General features: G+C 47.2%; 1 protein-coding gene across 2 annotated transcripts in view; it reads left to right on the forward strand.

Moving 5' to 3' along the window:
• Acsl (Acyl-CoA synthetase long-chain) overlaps positions 1-24714 on the forward strand; it is a 63337-nt gene extending 38623 nt beyond the window's left edge. For both annotated transcript variants that reach the window (XM_075682280.1, XM_075682279.1), the window contains exons 2-14: positions 5430-5571; positions 6189-6392; positions 7504-7681; positions 9961-10067; positions 10438-10727; positions 13376-13434; positions 13799-13863; positions 13998-14069; positions 14512-14651; positions 16444-16616; positions 17073-17336; positions 18451-18726; positions 23488-24714. In XM_075682280.1, the coding sequence (XP_075538395.1) occupies positions 5437-5571; positions 6189-6392; positions 7504-7681; positions 9961-10067; positions 10438-10727; positions 13376-13434; positions 13799-13863; positions 13998-14069; positions 14512-14651; positions 16444-16616; positions 17073-17336; positions 18451-18726; positions 23488-23666 (2142 nt within the window). In that variant the 5' untranslated portion in view covers positions 5430-5436 and the 3' untranslated portion in view covers positions 23667-24714. The remainder of the gene's footprint in view (positions 1-5429; positions 5572-6188; positions 6393-7503; positions 7682-9960; positions 10068-10437; positions 10728-13375; positions 13435-13798; positions 13864-13997; positions 14070-14511; positions 14652-16443; positions 16617-17072; positions 17337-18450; positions 18727-23487) is intronic.
• Positions 24715-25004: the final 290 nt, after the last annotated feature.

The following is a 25004-nucleotide window of genomic DNA, read 5'->3' on the forward strand; positions in this document are numbered from 1 at the left end:
AAGTATCGGAAGAAAGCGTGCATGGCGCCGTTCTATTCTGGCCCTCTTGCGGAGCAGATCCTGTTTGTGCTGTTCTACCGTTGGCTGGCTGTCGGAGAAAGCACTGCGACGTTTGGGATGTTCAGTTCTATGCTGTTAATGTCGCGCACTTGAGAACGACCTTCCTTTCTTTTTTTTTTTTTCCCTTCCATAACCGTCTCGGTAGTCGTTTGTTGTATGCACATGTTCTATGTCTACTGCAGTCCCGAAGTGCATGCCTTCACGCGGGGTTGAATTGTTAATCGTTTTACGTTTGGGCGTTGCCTTATTTACGCTCTAAGTGTTCAACCTGCAACGTTTCGGGAAGATGGTTGCTCGTGCTTCCGGTACACCAAGTGGCAGCTTTGGGGCAACCCCACGCAGGTCGAGGCTCAAGCGGCTCTGGTAACCTATCGCCTACCCCCGACTTTGTATAGATTAGGGCGACGAAAGCGTGTGGGGCCCCTAACCTGAAACTATATTTTGCGGTTCCGTTAGGGTTGCCGATGAGACGCTATGAGAGAACGAAAGGAATAGACGACGGCACTCTTCCTTCTTTTTTCCTTTATTTTTTTTTCGTTTTAGTGCGCTGGGTCTGTCCGCTACCCATGCGGGCGGCGGCTTTCAGGCCGGCGTCGTCTTCATTGTTGTACGCAGCTTTGCATCCTCTCATCTTCCGCTACAGTGCTAGCGTTTTGGGATTGCCATGGGCACGAGGCGCTATGTATAGCCGGGTGGGCAGTTGCCAACGCGGGCGGCCTTCCGGCTGGGCACGGCTTCCGCAATCGCCCGTCTCGAACGGTACATACCTCTGCCGTTCCTCTACTCTTCCTGCTGCTGCTGCTACGATATCATCAGTGTAACGGGACTCGAATTCAAACATCTTGCACTCACCGCTACTCGTCCGCTTTGCATATTTCGCAGTGGGGTCGCACACCTGTTCGTCCGCATGGTGCGTGCCGGAGACTGAAATTCCCGACGAACCAAAAACAAACAACGACGTACGAGTGTTTTACCGAAGGATGCAGACCAAGGAATGCTGTCCTGATATGCAAGTTAAGGAAGGGGAAAACAGAACAGCGGTAGCCGCGAAATATTATTGTGCAGTTATTAGAATAGCAGCGCAGATTCAATGTCGAGCGCTATACATTCACCGGCTTCGTTTGGTACACATCCGCCCGTGTTAAGTGGCTGGTGGCTTTTATTTTCCGTGCACTGCTCCCCCGCTCTTAACAGTCCCGATCGTCTCTAGAGCCTGTAACTGGCCGTGTTGAACACGCTGTGGGTCTTCGGTCTGAATTTCCCCTCATTATAACCTCGGTTCGAACGGCCGATTCCTACGTAGATCTCACGGCCGACCTCCCGCCTGTTGTTACAGCCCTGAATGCGTGCGTATGGCACTCCATCGCAAAGGTTGATAGGCGCAGCTGTTTATTCTCGACTAATGCGCGCCGTGTGCTTCGCATTTTTCCAACCTTTGCTTGTTCCAGGGGACCGCCGTGTGCATTTGGCTGGCCTATTTCCAGTAACGAACAAATTGCTTCCGAGGCCACGTCTTCTGTCACAGTAGCGAATTACCGGCTGTTCCGTTGTTGTCTTGTCTAACCATTACTAACTATCCCGAACCAACGCTTAGACCAGCGAATTAGCTTTTCCCTTCGTGCTTGAGCGATCCACTTCGCAGTACCGTACAGTCTGCTGTTGCTCCCTTTGCCGCAGCCAGGGGTCGCATCGTGTCGCGTGTTTGTTTTCGCAGCCACCACACGTTCCACCTCTTGCCACGCTGCCATTATCGTGGTTTCGTCACGGCGCCGCTCGTTTGACGTCAGGGATGCCGTTTCTCTCTCTTTATACCCTTGCGTCTGCGCCCTATGCCCTCTCCCCCTTTTCTCTGTGTCGCTAAACCTGTCGTCTGCCTCATGGCGCCACGGAAAAAACTTGGCGTGTGCGCGCGCCTTCTGGCGCGTCGTGCAGGCAGGTGCTAGAGTTACTGTATATGCTACCAAAGGTAGCTGCTACCTTTGGTAGCACATACAGTAACTCTAGCAGGTGCCTGCGCACGTAGCGAAACCGAATCGCGCGCCACGCACGCACGTGTTTTGAATAGGCACAGCGGCCTCTCGCCGGTTTCTTAGGTGCAGGGTGGCATCATCATCGCATGGCCGTCACATCGTTTCTTCGTCTCCGCCTCGAACTGGCCGCTCCCGGCTATTACCTCCGGCGGCGCCTGGGCTTTCCCTGTGGGAATCTCTCCGCGCACGCACTCGCGGCTATTTTTATGGCTTCTCCTCGCCGCTGTACGTGCGTGTTGCATTTGTCCGATGCGTTGGCGGGTCGCTTGCGGCAAAGCTAGTATATAGTGTTTCGCGAGTAGAGTTTTAATTGCATTGACGGACGGGCTCTGCGTGCAGGTCAGTGTGCGTCTCCATCTGCTTTTTCTACTTTCGCGCATGTCGAATGACCTGTCGGAGGATCCAAAGACTTGTGCCGCTTCTGATGTTTAGTACCGCTTGACGTTTACGCAGCAGTGCTGACTTGCTCGATGGGAAAAAGATGCGTAGTCATACTTATCGTGTTCATTTTCGATGTGTGTAAAGGCGCTCTTGGGCACGGCCCGGCGAGACAACGCTATGCAATCATTTCGTGCTACCATAACGTCGCCCTCCCTTCCTGCAGTATACAGCAAGCGAGCAAATGGTGTGGGTCCTGTTGTTCCCGAGAGTTATAACTTTCACTCCTGACCGGCTGGCTCGCAAGCGTAGCCTTTCGTGTTGGTTACAAAACCTACCCGAGTGAGTGGTGCGGTTGGCTAACGCAACAGGCTACGTTAGCGGCAGTTATACCGACAAGCGTAGGCCGCAACACGACGTCGGCCGGCCTCGCTGTGCAAGACCGTTACGCAGTTTCGAAATGCCTGCCTGAGCACCTCTGTAATGCGTGCACCGTAGGATGGCCGTAGCAGAGCCCTCCAGCCCTTGAGAGGCAGAATTCTGCTGCTCGGCTCACGAGCACGTCGCAAGCGGCTAACGGACACGACGTTGTAAACGACCACGGTAATTCTGTCGGATGTTTTTTCAGCTGAGTGACGTTTAGTTTCGCTTTCCCGGCTGCATCCTCGCGTCGTCACTGCGGGTTGAGCAGTGTTCTTCCGAAGGCTTCCAGGCGGCGATGCCGCATATACGCGAACGGTTCTCTCGGAGTTCTCACGGCTCTGCGTTTTGTTTGATCGTCCCCCACTCCCGTAGAGGTCTCCTACCTCCCGACCGTCGATCGCATCGAGGACGGTCGAACCGCCATGAGGCCGTGTCGAGCATCGGATCTGATTGTAGGCGATTTCCTTCGTGATGTCCTTGGTCCGCGATCGCCGCGCCGGCCTGCACCGCCGCACACTGCCGTGTGCCGTTTTGTTTTCAGCGTCTTGCCTGTTTTTTGCTGCTGTCATTCATCTGCGTCATCTGATCCAGCGGGTTCCTCATGTTGCTCCGATACAATGCCGGTCAATCGATTTTCACACATTCTATTCTTGAAACTTGCCGTGGCAAAGACTTCGACTTGCTTCGTCGGGTGAGAGGGCCGGAAAGCTGCTGTGGCGAACGTCTGGCCCACTCCATAGCAGCATACATCATATGGTAGAGGTTGTACCACTGGTACGGCTCGCCATTCACATGCTTCGTAGCACCAAATCCTGCAGAAAAAACAAATATTGCGTTGAGGTCGTTACTTACCTGCATTGAGATTGCAATTTCGTGATTCACCGATGCCATCAACTGTGGGGGAACTGCACTGACACTTGTCCCCTTTCAAGCACGCGTCCGTACTCGAGATGCATATCGATATTTTGATATCGTGGCCATGTGACCTAAGTATTCCAGATTCGACTTTCGTCCTGCACCTAGGGCCCCTGGATAAACTACCTCCGTTTAATCGGAAGGCTATCGTCACTATGACGAAATTTGTAGCTTCAGGTTACCGTGACAAGAAACAGCTATAGCGTGCGTGCGTGCGTGCGTGCGTGCGTGCATCAATTTGCTCCACCACATCTGCTTACGCTTCTGCCGTGGTGTCGCATGCAGCCAGTTCTCTTATCTGCAACTGTATATAGAGGTCGCTCCTTTTCTTCATTCTTGGCAGTGGCTTCAAAAGGGTACAGGTAATAGCTGCTGAACCTTGCACGCAAGTCCCGCTGGTCGGTGATGTAATCTTCGCGTGAATTTCGTTGAAAGAGGCTGTCCTTCGTCGTTTCTGGGAAGGCTGCCCATTGTCGAGTATCTCTCTATGTGATCCCAGATATGGTCCATCTTTACTGGTTGTCTTAATCCTTTGATTTTGCTTGGTTCAGTTGAGGCTGTCAGACACTGGATATCTTAATTGTGAGTTTGTGCTAAGGATGAAGTTCATTAAAAGTCACATTTGACATGATATCTTGCATTGCTAGTGTGGCCGTTTGTTTTGCATACAGGATTCATGCCTAGATACTGATATGTAGTCATTTTGTGCTTTCGTAAACTTGAAGGCCTTGTGTTGGCGGAGGGCAGCATTGGAGTGCAGCTGCAAAGGGCACCAGAAACCCTAATTGATGGAGACTTGCAAGTGCTACTCTTGCAGACTCGTTTAGGTGCCTGTGATTGTATTTTAGCTCTGGTTTTGTATGCTGTCACAGGTCTAGTGCTTCTGCAGGGGAGAGCAAAATATTTTTCTCGCTATGTTGCAGCATGTCGTGACGCTGTCAGTCATTGCGATTGGCCTGCATCATGCCAGGCCTTGTTTTTGTGTTGTGCGAAACAGCCTCCCACCCTTCACTCTTAAGTGCATCCTTTGTTTCACACTCCTGTCCCTTGTCACAGCTGTCACTACTTCTGAACAGGAAGCAGAGCCTAATCTTTGTTGTATACTATGCCTGCCTTCCGAGCTTCAGTCACTGATAACAGGATCCTGCATTCCCTGCTTCCATTTGTGGAACTCTCCTGTAAGAGGAAATCTTATCTTGCTCTTCTGAGCCATGCCATGTTTTCCAAGGCACATCGGTGGGGCTGCAGTAACTTTATTTTCATCTGACCTCCTTTTTAGTATCTCACTTCTCAAATGGCCCCCCCCCCCCCCTAATCTTGTTCACTAAGCCCTGGCGGAAATCTCAAGTGTCTCACTTCCAAGCTTGTCACCGAAACCTGGTCACGCCAGACCAGTCACCTTTGCTCTGTAGGGCTATTTCTGAAGGAGCCGGAACAACTTGAGCTGGGTGCTGTGAGATACTGTCTCATTTTGTGTATGCGCTGTTTCTTGCAATTATCTTTCCAGTGTGATAAAGTGGCGTGCTCTTCTTAAGCTACCATCAGCACCTCTCTTGCCTCCTTTTAGTGTCTGGCGCTCCTTGAGTAACTTTTTCGACTGAGTATGCTCTGGTTCTCTTGCAGTTTCAACATGTCTAACCTGGGATTGGACATCGCCCTGGGCCTCATAAAGGTCTTGGTGACTGCATACGATGTTGTCACACTTCCAGTCTACTTCGTGTGCCAAAGGCCATGGGACTACTGGAAGAAAAAGAACCTGGCGTTTGTGAGTTCTCATTTATACAAGTTCATAGTGCGTTGAAGCACTACTGGATCCAAAGAGCAGCATGCATGTCAGCACCTTTAAACATGAACGCAGTACAGCTACTACACATTTCAACATATACTGCCTGGCCATGGTGCAAACTAGATGATATAAGTGATGCAGTTTGTTCAAAGTTGTGGTCAGCACTTCACACCAGTGAATTAAGTGAAACATTTTTTTTTCTTTAGCACTTCCTTTCTCCAGTTGCAGCTCAAATACTTTGTGGACATGCTGGCATAAGAAACGTGCTATTCCTTACATATACCTTTTCTGTGAGCATATTTAATAAATTTATTGTTGGGTGATGCAACTTTAAATTACCACCATTGCTGCTCATGTGTTACCGTGCTCCCCATGAAGCCAGCATACGATTGTCATGACCTATTCCATTTTCAATAAGCAACACCTAAAACAGTGCTTCTTCCACCTTTCGACATCTTTTCCAATTGTGGTATTGTTGCAATTGCACTGCAGCAGGCATGCGGTGCCCTTCTTTACATGTCTCATTATGTGCCTAACCAGTGGCTGTGACAGCGCTTGTGTGCCGCAAATTCATGTTCTTGACCTCTTCTACCCAGGCCAAGTGCGCAATTGAGGGGGACCCCAGTGCACCGTATGTGCGCACCTACAGCAATGGGCTGGACAGCCTCAGCGGCGTGCGGACCATGGACGAGCTGACACGAAAGGCAATCCACACGTTCGGCGACCGGCCGTGCTTTGGCCACCGCCCAGTGCTTGGAGAGAGTGAAGAGAAGCAGGAAGATGGGAAAGTCTTCAAGAAGGTACGACCTTAAGTTTTGTCTTTGAACCATTTTCATCCGACCATCTATCTCAATAATTGAGCAACTTGAGCTACTTCGTGCAAGATTGTATTTGAAAAACATAGAGAGAGAGAGAGAGAGAAAGGCAAAGGAAAGACAGGGAGGTTAACCAGAGATTATCTCCGGTTGGCTACCCTGTACTGGGGGAGGGGCAAGGGGATGCAATAGGTGAGAAAGGATAAAAAAAAAGGGAAAAAAAAACCTAAACGCACACATGCACCTACACACGAACTATTTCTGTAGGCACTGTCACGCAGCCCACAGAAAACAGCCTGACAAAAGGGCTTTTGGTTGAAAAGGTGCAACACTTCTGGTCTCACCATCTCACCATGTTTTTGAAGATGCAATTTCAAAGCTTGGTTAGCTTGTCTCAAATGCTGGCCAGTGGACTTTCTATCTCCTTAAAAATGTGACTGGTTCCACAGTTCTATGTACATATGCCTTTTAGGCATTTTTACATCCACTGAACTTTGGGCCTTTTGCATCTTTCTTGCATATTAGCACTTGAAAAATCCATGTCCATCGTCGCATTAGTACTCCTGTTAGTACAATTTAGTACTTGTTAGTGGGAGGTACACAGTGGCACTGCACTTCGGGAAATACTGTGGGAGAACGGAAATGCAAACAAAAATATTGAGGAAAACTTGGAATCGTAGAGTTCTTACAGTATAGAGCACTTTAATGTGAACTCAGTCACTCAAAAACATGTGCTCAAGCCATCAAAATTGCCACGGCACTGAACTAATAGGTTGTGCTGCCCATCAACTATTGAACTAAACGATAGTTAACCAGCATACAGTGTTATCATTCTTGGTCAATTCAGATGCATCGTGGCAGACCTGTAACTGACATGGGGTGCATGCATTCAGGAACTACAATTTTAGTACATAATTCCATGGCCACTGTTGCTGGTGTTTGCTAGAACAGGTTTATTATAATAAGGGATCGCTAACCTTTTGCTGTAGGCATCGTGGAAGCTCTACCAGCATGGATTCTTACATTTACAAGTGTAATTAGTCTGTGTTCATAGCTAATGTAACTATGTACCACTGTCTTGTTGTTCTGCTTGCAGCTTGTCCTGGGTGACTACCACTGGATGTCGTACAATGAAGTGGATGAGAAGATCGACCTGATCGGCCGTGGCCTTATGGCAATTGGTGTGCGTCCCCGCCAGAATGTCGTCATCTTGGCCGAGACGCGCATTGAGTGGATGCTGGCGGCCCAGGCCTGTCTGCGCATCAACATCCCAGGTTGGCATTGCGTTTCTGCCCTGTGTCCTTTCTGTTTCACTCTTACATACAAAAAGCTGTCGAAACGGTATCCTTGCATCTTCAGCACGACAGCTCCAACAACTCTGTTGCCACAAATTTGGAAGATGAGTGCATGCATACGTCAAGATGGCATTCCTGTCATTCATTATGGCATTAAATACAGCAGGACCTCGTTCATACGTTTTGGAAAAAGCTGCGAAAATAAACGTACTAACCAGGAAAACATACGATCCAAAGTAACTGCAAAGATTTGGCTTGCTGTTGTTCACATCTACGTAATGCGAAGCGTCACACTGACTGTTGCGGCACTCGACGCCAGTGCGCGTCGAGATGGGAGGTGCTCCGGCAGCCGAAGACTACACATTATGTTGTTTTCCTATTGCTTGGTGTTTTAAGACGGTGATGTGAAACCGAAACGAAATTGAGCTGGCGGGCGACATCAGATGCCATCGAAGTGAAACGTGATGCCCACATCACGCCACCTGCACCAAGGAATGGCGGCGCGTTTGAATTATCGTCTACTAAAAGCGTGCAGTACGCTACCAAAGGCACTACACACCACACTGTGAGACAGATAGGTGGACGCCTATTGCAATAAAATTGGCGGAAATAGCTGTGAATGCGGCGTGCGATGACCCGTGCGGAGATTTGCTTGTACCCGAATAAGAAACTGTCCGCGCCGTCATTTTCACGTGAGATGGGCGGCTATACACTGTTTTCGATCGCGCACGCCTCGCACCTTTTCTTGTTCACATGGGATCTAGCGGTCAGAAAATGCATACGATCGCAATCTGCAGCAGGGAACGGCGGTGCTTTTCGGTTATGGCCTTTGCCCTGTGAAACATAGGCAAAGATGCTTATCGCAATAGGATTAGCAGCGATAGCTGTGAGTGCTACCTGTGAAGACCACAGGGAAGATTTGCTGGTGTCGAATTAAGAAATTGAGTATGTGCCGGTGTTTGCACGTGAGAAGGGTGGACAAGTATTGCGGTGAAGCTGCCGTGGCAGAAAGCTATATACTCTTCTCGATTGTGCGCACCTCGCGCATTTTCTTGTTTGCCTGGGATCTAGTGGCCGGAAAACATATCGTACGATCGCAGTTTGGCGACGTGCTGGACATTGGTCCGAAAAAGCGTGTTTTCCAGTAACATATGAACCGGTACAAAAAAAAAAGATCGCAATTCTATTCGGTCATTTTTTAGTTCTCGAATGAAATCGTTGGTGCTGGGAAAGCATACGCAACAGGAATGTGCCCACGAGGTTCTACTTTATTTCTCGTGATGAATTCCTAAAGCAGTGCGACAGCAAATATATCTTGGTTTGCTGATGTTGCATGAAAGCCTTACTTCCATGACCACTGTCTCGCCAGCAGCAGTGTTACAGTTACTGTGAAACAAGCAATTTTTACTTGATTTCCTTTTGGTAAACTCGCCTGCAAGTGGCAGTAGAGAGGAAGGTTGATTAGGAAGTTCAATTTCTTTTCAAGCTGAAAGTAAAAGGGAGGAGGAGAGTTCAGTCACATCCTTGTGCAAGATTTTCCTTATGTTTCAATACTAGGAATCTCCATGTCAGTCCATAAGCAGTTCAAGTATGCAAGGCAACTCTGTGATAGCAAAGCACATCTTGCACACCATAAATGTCTTTAATTGTTGCAATAATATTGTTGTTCTTTACTTCTCTGGACATGACAACTAGTAAGTATTGTAGAAAACTGTCAGTATCTTCTCGTTATCTGGAATGAGTTTGCACTAAGCTTGTCTGTGTAGTGACAGCATTTCATGCAGTATGAGTAGTGCAATGTTATATTTCCTTCCATTTTTCTTTCTTCCTGTAACATGTGATCGGTTAGATCTGGCATTCCTAAGAAAAAGATGACTCACTTTCAAGAATAAACTCGGATGTTCCTGTTTCTAGAAATCTGAGATGTTGCACTTGTACCCCTGGTGTGCCATGATTCTAGTGCAGCATTTGATAGCAAGGTTCATGTCATTTCCTTTTGCACTTGCAAGCCATCTTTCCTAACTTGTCGCTGATCAGCTGACCGATTTATTATTACTTTTCATATTTCTTTAGAAAAGGACCTACCTTTTGCAGATTTTCAAATTGCTGATCCTTTCACTCATTTTATCTCTGTAGCTCTGTGAAAACCTACTCGGACAGCACTAATACCACAGAATGAAGCTGTATTATTCATAAGTTGTGCATACCTGTTTATCCTTTGGGCATCTTGTATGATGGCATTAAACGTTTCTCTGCAGTGGTCACACTGTACGCAACACTCGGAGAAGATGGCATCATCCATGGCATCAATGAAACAGAGTCCACCCACCTTATCACCTCCTACGATCTCATGCCAAGGATTGCGGTAAGTCTCTCTTCATCGGCTGAAGTACAAATTCTATAGCCAGCGCAGTCGCTAGCGAGGTACTCTGAAGCAGCGATGCAGTCTACTCTAAATTTTGGCCATCTGTGGCTGGGACTGCTGCCTGTGCGATTGCTGATTAGAACATTTGTTTCTGAACACTAGCCATTAGCTGCTTCTACAGGCTGCTCAGCCACTGCTGATGGGTAGTATCCCCCGCCTCCCTCCACACCTAAATCCAGCTTTCTTCTCCTTAACGTTGTTAATGTGGTCCAAGACTTGGCATTTCTGTTATGGAAGCTTGGGCAGCTGTCTTCATTAAAGAAAGTGCCGTAATTTCTAATTTCCGCTTTGCTGTTTGGCTTTCCTGCAGAAAATCATCCACAAGATTCCATCCCTGACGCACATAATCTACATGGAAAACCCTGTGGCCAAGGGTCCACCCGTGGCACCGAATGGCCTCCACCTCGTTCCTTTTGCCAAGCTTGAGGAGAGTGGCCGCACGGCCGACACAGAGCTGCGAGGCGAGACGCCCACGGCTGACGACGTTGCCATTATCATGTACACAAGCGGCTCCACAGGCGTTCCAAAGGGCGTCATGATCACCCACGGCAACATAGTCACCACTGCTCGGGGATTCAGTGTTATCTGCAAGGATGTCGGGTTAGTTTGCTTTTTTTTTTTTTTTTGCTTTTTCAAGCAGCGACTTCTGTGTAGCCCCATTATTTGTATAACGGAATGGTATTGTAATTATGTATGGATGAGGTGGAGCCAGCCACTTCCAGCAGTTCCCATTGCAATGGCAACTGTTCACAGGTGCTGGAACCCAGCAAAATGCTTTCACAAACTGGACACACTGCGACATCTAGAAATGACTTCTGGCAGCCCAGGCATGCAGAATCTAGCTGCCGCAAGCGCTTCTGTGTCTGACCAGAGAAAGAGAATGCTGACCAAGAACTCAACATTTAGTGAAAAATTTAGATGTTCTGGCTCCCCCATGGGAGCCTTTCTCGGAGTGAGACAGGTGCGAAAGAGCGGAAGGTTATAATCGTACGAGGTGATCTGACTGCAATCTTTCACACGTGTACGCGCGAAGCTTGGACCACCCCTTCAAGTGTTCATAACCTTCTGCTCTTTCCCATCTCTGATTGTGAGAAAGGCTCCAGTGTGGGAGCCGGAACATCTTTTATTTTTCACTAAATGCTTTCTTGCTTCTTGGTCAGCGTCCTGTTTTTTTTTTTTTTTTTTTTCTTCTTTTCATCATGCCTCTTGCTGCCCAGACAGGATTCTGTCAAACCCTGGATTTCTGTCTGTGCTTGGCCAAATCCAATCGCCGACTTCCTGGCTCGTTGGGCTTAACGTACTGAAGTTTGGTGCACTGAGACATTGCAGGCATAGACACAAGCATTGCACTACATTTGTGTTCCTCATTATGTCCATGCCACTTCAGCGCATGGAACTTCGATATGACCGATTCATGAGTGGAGGAAGGTTGTGCAAATGCTGCCAGTTTCTCTAATTAAACAGCGGATCACTTTTTGACGGCAAATGTAGTCGCTGATGCTTGCGTATAACTTTTGTCCGCTGTCTCTGAGCTTTTTTTCTGAGCAAGAATACTGCATCCAAGAGATATTTTATAAAAAAACAGCCAGTAAAGTGAGGGCTTGCAACTACTGAAGTCTGTTCATCAAACCAGATTGACATGTCTTAACTGTTGTATGCGTAATTTGGGGGGGATCTCTTTATTTCTTTGCTTGCTCTTGTACCCAATGTCCTTTCCGTGCGACTTTGTCGCTTTTGTACCCAGGAGTTTTGCACAGTTAACATAATTCACCAAATGTCCTTGGTCATTCATCTGACTTTCCCTTTTTCTTTTATGTCTTTCATATGGAACAGCACAGGGGAGGTACTATCTAGGTATTGTTAAACATTTTGCAATACTGCACCACCACACACTGTTTGACCACTTCGAACTTGTGTCGCTGCACTGCAGTCTGCGTGAATACACGCACAGCTTTAAGCTGCTGCCATTAACAAGCAACTGCACTCGAAAAGTGCATGCCTCCCTAGCATTCAGGTTTCTGTCTTCGCTCTAGCAAGCCTGTTGATTCCTGTTCAGCAACGGCGTGCTCACCATTTTTGTTGTCTATTGTTTGCTATCGAATGGCTTTTCTTTGTTTCTCAGCTCTCTTGGTTGAATCTGTATTGCCTCTCTTTCAACATGCTTTTCTTTTCCTTTCACTCTGCTTTTTCAGTATGCTACCTGTGTAAGCAACTTTCTCTCTCGATGCCTTTTCTGTGTTTGCATGTGTGTGTGTGTGGGTGTGTTCGTCCATGTGCATTTGTCTGCCTTTCCATTTCTCACTGTTTGTCAGTGTCTAAGCCCTTGTTGGGAAGTAGAGCGTGTTCCTTCTCATTATCTTCTATAGTCGGCTTCCGTTAATATGACTGACGGGACTTAAGAAATATGTCGAGTTATCCGGTGGGTAAAATTACACAAGATGCAGAAATAGTCAAAACGCACTGCAGCTTCATTTGGCCGTATTCGCTCGATTCTAACGCGCCCTCGAATCAAATGCATGCCACTTCATATGTGTCCAAAATAGAAAACTAACATATAAGTGACATTAAAGCTCTTAAAGTAGAATTATAACAATTTTTTAGCAAGAAAAATGGGCATGGGTCTAATAAGTGTTGCACAGTGGCCGCCAGTTTCCTCAAGTCAGCTTCGCCGCAATGCAGCTGTATTATGCGGCTAAGCCTATGAAAGCTGCAAAAGCAGTTTTGGTGTTTTATTGAATTGCTCTAGCGCAGGCAATTCTCGGCCCAATTTTCTGGGGCGGGAATGGGCACACATTAGAATCGGGTAAATACATACTGCAGTTGGACATTATGAGCTGCGCTGACACACGCTGCCACTAAAGGGGTCTCTATTCGGATCACCATATAAGCGAGGCTGACTGGTCAAGTTCGAATTATCTGGCAAACACTAATTTTGGGGTACACTTAATGAACAAAAAAACAAATTAGCGGATGTGTACTGTGTTGCAAACATTAGTGGATGTTCACAATCTCAGTGGTGTGACTACTTTTGCTGCCATGCAACCATAGAGGTGCTCCAGTTCTTCGTGATGGTTGCCATGTGGCTTGGGCGCCTTAGCACTCTAGCAGCCTTTGGTAGCCGGGTATTGTGTAATTGGCAGCAACAGGAATTAGCACATCCAGCACTTTGACGTTTGGCAACAATTTACTACAGCTTTTCTTTTACTGCAGGCTTGAGATTTATTTTATCTTCTGTTTCTCTTCTGCAGTGACACTGATGCCTACATCGCCTACCTACCTCTTGCACACGTCCTGGAGCTGGCAGCTGGTGAGTTGTGCATAGCTGTTGCGACAAAGCAGTTCGCTGTGCAGAGGCTGCAACATAAACTGTAGTCTCTTTTATGACATAACTTTCAGCTCAGCTTTGTTGTAGCAATGGGTATTAATTTATGTTGTGACGTATGACCCTTCCTACTAGCACACCTAATAAATACAGACAGGATATCCTCGAAATTTAGCTACTTGCAGCTTGCTACGATTCAGTTCTTAGATTACCTCTGGGGGAGGTGCTACCCCTGTTCTCTTGCTGCCCCCAATACGTTCAGAGGCTATTTCACCAGTCAGTATTTCACTGTCTCTTGTTTGCACCCACCCTGCAGTCTCCATGCTTCATAATCTTGGGTCTCTTACAGAGTGCCTCTCTTTTGCCTTGGGAGCAAGGATCGGCTATTCGTCCCCACTCACACTGACCGACAAGGTCAGTAAATGGGCCTCAGCCTTTTTTGCTACACAGCACCTTTACCTTGTTCGTGCGCTTGGCTTCACTCTTTACAGACAGTTAAACGTAGCTATTGGGGTTTCTCATCTCTGAATATTTTTTTTTTCATGCAGTCCACTGGGATTCAAAAGGGCTGCAAAGGCGATGCATCCCTACTAAAGCCTACCATCATGGTGTCTGTGCCGGTGAGTTTATTTTTCATGTAGCAAGAGAGGTCAATCTGCAAGCAACTAGGTACCTTATTTTAGACATTCTAGAGTGTGACTAGTGGCCCTGATGACCACAGAACTTCTTGGTTATTTGATGACTTTCTATGGCCACTTAAGAAACAAAAGAGCGGGAACTGATGTTTACTTAGTTCTTCGTTTTGGTAGATTGCCTTCTCATGCTAGTTATTGCATATGTATTTCAGTGTTCATGACCATAGCATTTCAAACCAGCCACAACTTTCAAACTAAAAGCCAAATCCTAATGTGCAGACAGGAGGGATTACCTGCGAGGATACTTGCAAGCACAGCTTTTGGGCTATTGCTTTTGTGAATGCTTAATTAACGAGGACAACATTGCTACTCCTTGGACGTGTTTTGCGACTGACCTAAGTGTTGTGCTTCCTTCCTTCCCCTGCAGCTAATTCTGGACCGAATTCGCAAGAGCATCACAGAAGTGGCATCTGTGAAAGGGCCTTTTTTCCGGCGCTTCTTCGAGTACCTCATCACCTACAAGGCATTCTGGCTTCGACTTGGCTTCAACACACCACTGCTGAACAAGTGAGGCAGCACGCTTTTTAACATGGCTTCAGTGGTCTTATACCCCTGACGCACTGGCACTCTAAAGTCCTTTAGGTAAGGTGACATCTACCGGAAAGCGTTCAAGCACAGTGACACACGACAAAGGAGATCGCACATTTACTTTTCGAGCGGAAAAGGCGTTACTCGCACACAGCGTGCACAACTTGTCAATAGAAGGAAACCTGCTACACAACCACAATGCCCCATAAGTATTTGTTTACCTTGCGAAAATGTTTTAATTTTTAGCGGTAATCTGATTTGTCGAACGGTGAAGATTTCCTCTAGCTATACTCTCAAACACTCGCATCACGTCGCTAGTGCCACCGTGTTGAATTCCGGCAGTGTCATTTGCTAAGTCATCTTTGGTGTGTTAGCATAGTGAAGCCATCGTTAGTTGCACACGTAGGCCCACCTTCAGTGGTTGGTGGCACGAGGGTACAGTGCCGAAGCAGTCGACACGGAGCTGTTCATGATGAGTTGACGTTTGATGTTTTCCACTTTCGCCTTGGCTGCGTTTGTCTCATCTTCAAGAGATCTGAGAACAATAAGTGTTGGAGGGACCTCAACTCTTGCTTTATCGCTCGCGTTTCGCTGAGCCATGATGCAACTGTGCAGTTCTGTCGCGCTATCACAATTGTGTGATTAACACATTGAATAAAACGCATTACGCCTGCACGCATAAAGGAAGGGAGAACAAAAACCTGGGCAGCACCAGAATAAACAGCATGCGAAGGGAACATGACAGCAAAGCACCGACTGTACATAATTGCTGGACCAATTTAAATTGCTAAGAGCGCAAAAACGCAAATAAAATAAACGAATATGTGCATTCTAAGCCATTTAACTAAAGAAAAAAAGCTTTTGAGTTCTACAGTAGCTAATTGCAATCTAAATGCGCAGCTTTTTAAAAATGTTTCCTCTCTTGCTGCTTTGACAAGCAGCATTATTTTTCTTGTGGCATTCATCTGAGGAACCATCTAAGGAAGTTAGTGCAGTGCCGTGTGTCATTGGCCCAACTCCATTCTGGAAAAGGTCCTTCAGAGTAACGAAAGGGGTTTACTGCAAAGGTCTTTACTTTTGCCAGTGTGTCAGGGGTATTAGTTATTAGACAGCAGGCTTATCTGCGAGCCATTTCATTCCTTGGCGAGCTCATTATCATTAGCTTTATACCCTCAACCTTGGATCCTGTGTTTGCTTATGTAGGTCATGGTACATGGCTAAGGGCTCCTGCAGCAAGGCAAGTTGCGAGCCTGTTGGACTATTCAGATAGCTCGGGCATTCCTTGCTGCCTGAGCTATCTGAATTGTCCAACAGACTCGCAATGAGTCAATATTGCACTACCAAAAGTATTTCACTTTTACAAAATGCATTATTGGATGCAACATTAAAGCTTAAAAATAGCTGCAGTATTATGCCTTCATTGCAGCCATTGTAGGGCTTCCCACAAGTTTAACACATTTTAGTGATTGCAAGCCCACTCTCACACAAAGCCAGCCTCCAGGAACATGGTTTTGTGCATATTGTTTTAATGCTGCTGCAAAAGCTTGCTACGGAAGTGGGAATATGCTTTTGCAAGTGTTTGTAGAGTGTAATATGAGCTGTGTGTGGGCTGGGAACTGTGTTGCTGTGTTCAGTGCTTTCACTTTGTGCTGTTGTAGGTTTACACACGCTCATATAACTCACTATCTCATTTTGTTGTTTCCACCTGTCACATCAAGATGCTCGTGTAATTCAGCATCTCGTTTCTTTCTCGATTCCATCTGTTTTGTAGGCTAGTGTTCAACAAGATGCGGGCCTTGCTTGGTGGCCGAGTGAAAGTGATTGCCACAGGCTCTGCACCACTCTCGGCTGACACGCACGAGTTCATCCAGGCTTGCCTTGACTGCTACGTCGTACAGGGATATGGCCTCACTGAGACAGCTGCTGGTGCCACCATCATGGATTGTGAGTGTTCATTCTGATAACCAACAACCCAAGTATTTTGTCTGTAGGTCACATATTAATTGAAGCTGTGTGTCGATTATTTGCCATGGCCTATGTATAGCTGCATCCAGTATCCAGTACAGCTGCATCCAGCACTTGCAAGTAGTAATAGCCTGTGGCACTTGATGGAGCTGGTGCTATTGCACCATAGATGGTTTAGGCAAAAAGGCCATGTGCAAGCTGTTAAGTGGACAGGAGAAAAAATATAAAGGCTACACAACACGTGTGGGTAAGCCTATCTGGAAGTGTGTTGACTTTTGATATTACCTTTTGAAGTTAGCCTTTTGTGTTTCATCAGCTCGAACTAGGAAACATAGCATCCCAATAGGGCTGCCTTATCAGACTTCATGGAATGTGATATGCACGGTGTATAGGATGCTCAAAGTATCGTTTACAAATGCAATTTTCTTGTTTCAGTGGATGACATGAGCTTTGGCCGTGTGGGAGCGCCCCTGGTGGGCTGCTACATCAAGCTTGTTGACTGGGACGAGGCCAACTACCATGTGACAGACAAACCATACCCGCGGGGCGAAATCCTAGTTGGGGGACCCTGCATCACCAAGGGCTACTACAAGAATGAGTCGCTCACAAACGAGTGCTACCGGGAAGAAGATGGCATCCGCTGGTTCTACACAGGTGACATCGGAGAGATGTACCCTGATGGAACGGTCAAAATCATCGGTGAGGAAGCATTTATTGAGCAACGAATAGCCGCACTTGCAGCTTGTATGAGAGCTACATCTTCCCTTCTGTGACAGTGCCACTGGTATTTAGCATTATCTAAAAGAATAGCTTAGCTCTATTGGGCAGGCACTTATTGTGGGCACCAGGGCTTTAATGAAGCAGGGGTGGTGCCCATACTGTGAAGGCTGCTGTTATTGTTGCGTAGAAGTCAATTCTCCAGCTCTAGCCCCGGAAATAGAGAGGATCAAGCAGCTAGAACAGACACTTCTGAAATGCTATTTGACATGCTTTAGCTCTTGTCGCTAATTGCCATGCTAATCCCAGTGATAGTGCACTTACAGATGCCAATGTAGTCCTTCAGAAATCTAGTCGCTAGAGGTGTTGAAATAATGAAGACACTTCACGAACACGTTGTCGATGCTGGCAGCCTGCATTGCATGTCGTTGACTATCTGCACCACAGTGGCTTAAAAAGATGCACCTCGTGCACCTGATTCGTGTTTCTAGAGGTGCCGAAATTGCTCTTACGCCCACACCACACATATTGTGAGCAGATGAATGGCGACGCCCCTCTACATATTCTTTGGATAATTTGCTAGAAACTGACGAGAGCTCACTTCTAAATAAATCCAATAATGCTAAAGCTTGTGTTGCAGCCACATGGGAAGTCTGTTCCACACCAGTATCGTGGACAAGTACACTTATAATTTGACAAGTACAAGTGCCTTCTTAATTTGGACTGCTTTTGCAAAGATAAGTTCAACTTACATGTGGCACTGTATGGTAAATCCAGTATGTCTCGTGTGTGTGTGTGTGTGTGTGTGTGTGTGTGTGTGTGTGTGTGTGTGTGTGTGTGTGTGTGTGTGTGTGTGTGTGTGTGTGTGTGTGTGTGTGTGTGTGTGTGTGTGTGTGTGTGTGTGTGTGTGTGTGTGTGTGTGTGTGTGTGTGTGTGCGCGTGTGCGGATGCATGTTAAAACCATTATCTAGCAAAACTTTTTCATTCAACACTATTTTTGTAAAACTTGATGTTATTATTGTAAAACATCAGATATGTATCGAGTTCCTCAAGTTTAGTGCCTGAATTTTCCTCTCCTTTGTATATCTTCCTAAAGATCGCAAGAAGGACCTGGTGAAGCTCCAGTTCGGAGAGTACATCTCGTTGGGCAAGGTGGAGACGGAGCTTAAGACTTGCCCTCTGATTGACAACCTTTGTGTGTACGGAAACTCGTTCCACACATACCTGGTTGCGCTAGTGGCGCCCAACCCCAAACAGCTGCAGATGCTTGCTGACAAGCTGGGCCGTGGCCACCTGACCTTCGACCAGCTCTGCAACGACCCTGTGGTGGTGAATGCGGCTGCTGAGGCCATCATCTCGCATGCCCGCAAAGGTAAGCCCAGCAGTCGTAAAGCGGTGCTTTATAGTGTGCATGCATGAACTTCTGTTGCAAGGAATGTGAAGGAGGTGCAGGAACAGTGTGCTCATTCTACTTTAAACAGCCATGTGCCTCCAGCTGCGCTAAAGTGAAATCTCGTTACTACGAACACCACATTAACAAAGTTACCAAACTTTTCGGAAATCCCCAGACGACTTCTTACGGTTTCAATGTAAAACTATTTCAGTACTACGAACTTCAGAATACCGAGTACTTCAGAATAAAGATCGTTGTTCAGTTTCCGTGTATGTTAACGCCTCGATACAACCAACTAGTAGTCCAAAATCTGGGGATGTTCTTCGATTTCTGTGTATGTTTCAGGGAATCTGAAACAGTAGGCTATCTGACAAGGCACAGGAAGTGGCGCCTTAGAAATCCTGAGACGGCACTCGGTAAAAGAACATGTGAAGCTAATGTTTTATCTATTCCGGAGGCGACGACGCATTGGGCTTTGCGGGGGCATGCTCCGGCCAGACAACTGTCGTCTCACGACAGAGGCGCGTCTCTTCCTTCTTTTGCCCTTATTTCTGTGGCCACACTAGCTAAGCGCGTGGAGAAATGTAACCGCTGTACTCGCGGGGATGCCGCATGGTCGCACTATACACTTTCCGGAACAGTGTGTTTACGTGCGCTTGTGCTTTGGAAGAATGGCTGCAGCTTGGCTCAGCTAATCCTGGATATGTAAAGCAATAGCTTGGTTTAGCCTGGTTAAGTCTTTGTTTCACTTGGTTAACTATAATTTAGCTGTAATTATTATACTTGGGTATACAATCATTGTTAAGCCAGGTATGACGGCTGTGCCTAGGTTGCTAGACACGACTGTGATTAGGCTTGGATAGACACACACCGTTCGCCGGTGCGACGCCTGTTGTTCCACAGGGAAAGCGCAAGTGCTGGACATGCAAAGAGACGCTGCGAACATGTGCAGCGTTGAAGCACAAACAGACAGGGCGCAAATGCAGTCACTACATTGATCCCGACGGTGCGATGCCTGTTCCATTCTGGGCCCTCTCACATGAACATGCTCGCTGGGCGATAACCGTGGGGTGGTCAGACGCCACTTAATGACAGCGCAAAGCCGGCCCGGCCTCCCTCTCATCCATGGCTAAGCTCGCACTGACTAGGCAAGCACGGCACTCCTCTTAGATAGGCGCGCAGCAAGTCGCATGGGCGGGTGGTCACCCAGCTTGTAGAGAGCATGTGCCAAGCCGGTGGCGACGGCAGAGCTCAGCGCGGCAAGTCACGTGATGCGTTCCCCAGGCTACGGCGCAGCTGCGGTCAAATGAAAGTCAAATTGCTGGCGACGGCAAAATTCGCCTCAACGCGGTTAGTAAAGTTCGATAGTTTGGGTGTTCTGCTTTGCGCGCGTTGCTCGCAGTGCTTAAGTGGTGTGTGGCGGCGGAATCTCTGGAAAATACCAACAGTGCGAGCCGCGAGCCAACAGCATCGTTTTCATGAATAGCTCAAATGGCGACAACTTACGAAGTGATGGGGTGATGGGAGGAGTGGTTAATTTTGGGGCTTTCACTATAACGACCTTTCAGATTACCGAAAGATTTTCTGCAGTCCCACGGGATTCGTTATATCGAGATTTGACTGTGTACCACTCGCCACAAGTGTTACCATTTGCTGTGCTTTGCACGTAGCTCTTGTTAGAGCTCTTGGAAAACCTAGATCGCTTCTGCCCCACTATTTGCCATGGTCAGTGCAAATGCACGGCAATGTTTCAAGCTATTAACTGGACACTATTGTAAGACCTTACATTGTTCATGTGACGAATGTTGGCACAATCTACAAGCAGTTTAGTTTGTCCCAAGCCCGCAGCACTCCTGCAGCATTGTTCTAGCCTCATACACCATGATACATGTGAAAGGTCTGGCGTGTATCTGTTCCATGTCGGTCGCATTCATTGGTCACTTTCATCACATTTTAATTTGATCAGAAATGCCACATCGACACTGTTCTTGCATTGTAAACTTTGGTGAATTGGCAGGCTGGGCCGTGAAAGTGTTGGCATCAACGAATGTCGCTACCTTGAGCCATCATGCTAGCCAAATCGCATGAAACTGCTGGAGCTTGCTGATTGGTGTTACAAATGCAGGCCTACCTTCCTAATAACATTGCGATATGAAGCGATAACCTTAAATGTTTTGTTAAATGAAGGTTTCTTTTCGTGCATCATACTTGTGTTCCTTTACTAGCCATGCTGGCTAATGTGCCGCAAAATGAATTTAACATCGTGGTAAACATCCCTCAGTTTATATATATCCATGTGAAGTGGTACCCTGTTCTGTGGGCTTAGGCCTCCAATCGATATTTATGATGAGTCAGTGTTGAACAGTCTTGATGTTCAGTTCGACTTTAATGGAGTCGTTTCGGATGTGGCACTGAGCATTTCAGACTTCCATCAATGCATTCTACAATAAGCAGCTCGTTAAACATGAAGTGCAACTGCACAGTAGAACCGCATTCGTAGTTTCTGTTTAAAAAAAAAGAACATGCTAACCGGGAGAATGTACGATCCAAAGTCGCTAAAAAAATTTGCAGGCTCAAGTATGTAATGCAAAGCGTTGTGCAGATTGCTGCAGCACAATACGTGTACCGCATTTTTGTTCTTATGCCTTGAAGGAGCTTACGTTTGCGCTCCTCGAATTCAGCCTTGAAGGTGGTTTTGGCATGCCCAATAATTGCTCGTTGGGCCCGAGCGACCAGAGATGCACTTTGTTGTTTTTCTATTGCACTGGCGACCAGAAACTTAAAGGAAACCAAGCTCGTGGGCAGCGTTGAAATACGATGTCGCTGGAGTGGAACATGATGCTCAATTCCCACCGCCTGCCGTAGGGAATGGCGGTGCATATGGGCCATCGCCTATTAAAAGCATTCAGTATGCTTCCAATGGCACCGTGCGCTGTGAAACAGATAGACGAAGATCTTATCGCAATAAGGTTGGCGGCAATAGCTGTAAATGCAGTGTGGCGGCCCCGGTGAAGATTTGCTCTTACCAGAATAAGAAACTGACTGTGCACCAACGTGCTCACGTGAGACAGCAGGCGAGTATTGCAGTGAAGCTGCCACATTCGACGGCTGCACAGTCAGACCCACTTACGATATTCAAGTGCCATGAAAATTCTATTGTCATAACCGATAATTGTTATAACCAGGTTGCATGACAAAATCAACATAAGAGGATGGCAGAGCTGATATGAGAACTACATAGGCAGGGAGGCCAGTGCCCTTTCCTCTGCCCGACTGCTGATCATGTTCACTCGTTTAACTGCTTCCTGGGTGCTCCAATCGCGTGTAACAAGCTGCGGCTGTCGGCATTAAAGAATGACGCTGCTATGACGACTGCAAATAGGTGTCGCAGGTGGCAAGCGATGTGTGACATTCGCCGAGGCATCACTTTGGTGGCCCCAAAAGGGGCCTTTTAAAAATTGCGAGAAGGCTGCTGCGGCAGCCTGCCAGCTTGAGAAATCCAGAAGACACGCTGAGGAGAGATCACCACAAGCATCTCGCCACTTCTCACTGGCTTGCACAAGAAAAGCCTATGTCCGTCAGCCATGCATGCTTTACGCGAAGCTTGCTGACATTGTTCTCCAAGGCATCCAAGCACTCCACGTAGTGCATTGGAAGGTTCCTCGCGAAAACGAAGCCTCGGAGGGTCTGAATCATGCCGGGCCTCCTGTGAGGACAACGTTGAGGCAGCCTGCCCTACCGCATCATCGCTACTGTCATCGCCATCCTATGCAGGCACATTTACGACGATCGTCTCATTGGTTAGGAGCACTTAGTTTCCAAATCTATAGCTGTGTGCTTTCTTTGCACTGGCAACCTCGTGCATTGCCGATAGATCAGCGGGCAGATTAGCCACCTTACGTTTCGGCGGTGAGTCAAGCGAAGTTGAGAAACCCCGTGGCCAGGAATGACTTCAACACAACCAACAAAAACGAACGCGAGCGATTAAGCTGTTCGCAGAACTGCACTGAATGAGGAGCCAGCAAGCAACATGCGAGCAATCTAATTGCGACGCAGTTGGTGCGGTCCATTTGTGTTTTGGAGGGTGGGGCGACGTAGAGCTATGGGTGCAGCTTGTTAGTGTTCGGAGGGGCGGAATTGGCGACAAGAGAGAGCCACGCGGAGATGGCTGGAAAACGAGCGCGCGGCTGCTGTTGGAGCAGTGGCCCATCATGCAGGGGCTCGAATTTCTCGTTTCATATTTCTTTTCAATGATTTCGCATTTCACTACCTTTCGGCTCTAACAACCAGCAGCCAGACTTCATCGTTATAACTGATCATGCGGCATCGGGCATTGAAGTAAGCAGGTTATTTCACAGTGGAAAACATACAAAAGTTAACGACAGGTATCGTTATAAGTGGGTTCAACTGTATACTGTTCTCAATGGCGCCCGCCTTGCACATTTTCTGTTCTACACAGGATATCAAGCGGTCCGAAAATGTATCGTACGATTGCAGTTTGGTGATGTACTGAATGTCGGTACCAAAAAGATCATGTTTTTTCAGGAAAGCATAAACGGGCAAAAAATAAGCGCAATTGTTTCGGTAATTTTTTGTCCTCAGTTGCAAACATTGACAGAGAAATCGTATGTAACACTATCGTGTCAACGAGGTTGTATGGTGTTTGAGAAAGCAGTTAGAACATTGGCAAAGGCATTGCAGTGCAAAAAAAAAAAATCATTCTTTTTGTTCCTCCTGCAGCCAACCTGCAGAAGATGGAGATTCCAACGAAGCTGAAGCTGTGCCGCGAGGACTGGCAGCCAGACACCGGGCTAGTCACAGCCGCCTACAAAATCCGCCGCAAGAAGATCCAGCAGTTCTACCAGAACGACATTGACATGCTGTACGACATCTCAGTGCGGGCCTCCAAGTCCACGTGAAGCTGCTAGGCCCGTCCGGCAAGAGAACCGGCAAAGAGCGAAAAGAAACCGCGCATCACTGCGACCCACTTCCTCCAAGCGTCGTTTCCACTTGCACAAGGGCTGCACGCGCACATCCACGCGACCATTTTGGAACTCTGGCGCGACTGCGCGTGTTGTGTACATAGGACTGTGTTGTACAGAAGACACTTCTCTCCACCAAGACCGACCCCCATCCCCCCCCCCCACCTCTTGCCCGTTCCAGTGTGCAAGTGCTGCAAGTGACTGAACTGTGATAGCTGCCATTTGCGTGGCAATGTTGGAAACTGTGGGGGAGGGAGGGGCTTTAGGAAAAACTATGCGCACACAGGCACACACATGCTTCATGCAATGAGCACGGTGTTGCTGTAGTAGACTGGTCTGCTGGGAGGGGAGAAAAGGCCGCTGCCACAGCGTTGCTTGTACATTACCTCCCCGCCCCCTCCTTTTACAACTTTTTCCTTTATTTTTTTTAAACCTTCTCGTCATATGTTCCCTGTGCGCACATTTTTTAGTTCTCTCATTCTTTTTTTAGGACGGAGTCTTGTGTTCAGTTTCAGAGGGGACTCTTTGCATCCTTTGTTAATTTATTATACATAATAAAAAACAAGGATGGTTTTTGCATTTAATGCAAGCAGCAGTGTTCCTTTGTGAGTAACAAGATTGGGTAGTGTATCTTTTTTTTAAGTGCGAAGAAGTAGAGGCCAATTTTTTGTTAGTATTTTTGTTCAAGCAGATGTTTTTAGTGTTCCTTGTAAATAGTCGCACAACTTTGTGCTGCGCTACTCTATTTATGGCATTCTATTATACACCGTTGACTAGTTCAGAATACGGGGGACCATGTTGTGTTGTTCTGCTTGTGTACCCGCTCTTCCTCCTGGCTGGGGGCCTCTATCTCCTCTTCATCTTGTCCGTTTTTCTTTCTCACTCGAAACGTGTTGACTCGTCATGATCTTGCAAACCTAATATTGTTGTGCCTTTTATTTCGAAGCCCCCCACTAGTGAAAACAATAAATCTACAAGTGTTGGACATTACTGCGTTGTGCCTTTTAATTTAAAGCACCTTGTGCAGATGACTATGAATATATAGGTGGCAAGAAATGGCACCAGTGTCTGCATAGCCTAGCTCAATGGTATCGGAACATTCTCATCTACAGTATTTCTCTTGCAGCAATGTTTGTTGGACCTTACTGGGCAAGAGACCAAACTATATACATGCCCAGAGGAAGCTGGTGTGTTCCCCATTCTTTAAACTGTCATGCTTATTTTGCACCATTGGATGAAAACTTTCCTTTAAGCAAAAAGTTGTGTACTTGATGT

This window comes from Dermacentor variabilis, chromosome 2 (genome assembly GCF_050947875.1).
Source record: "Dermacentor variabilis isolate Ectoservices chromosome 2, ASM5094787v1, whole genome shotgun sequence".
Lineage (NCBI taxonomy): Eukaryota > Metazoa > Arthropoda > Arachnida > Ixodida > Ixodidae > Dermacentor > Dermacentor variabilis.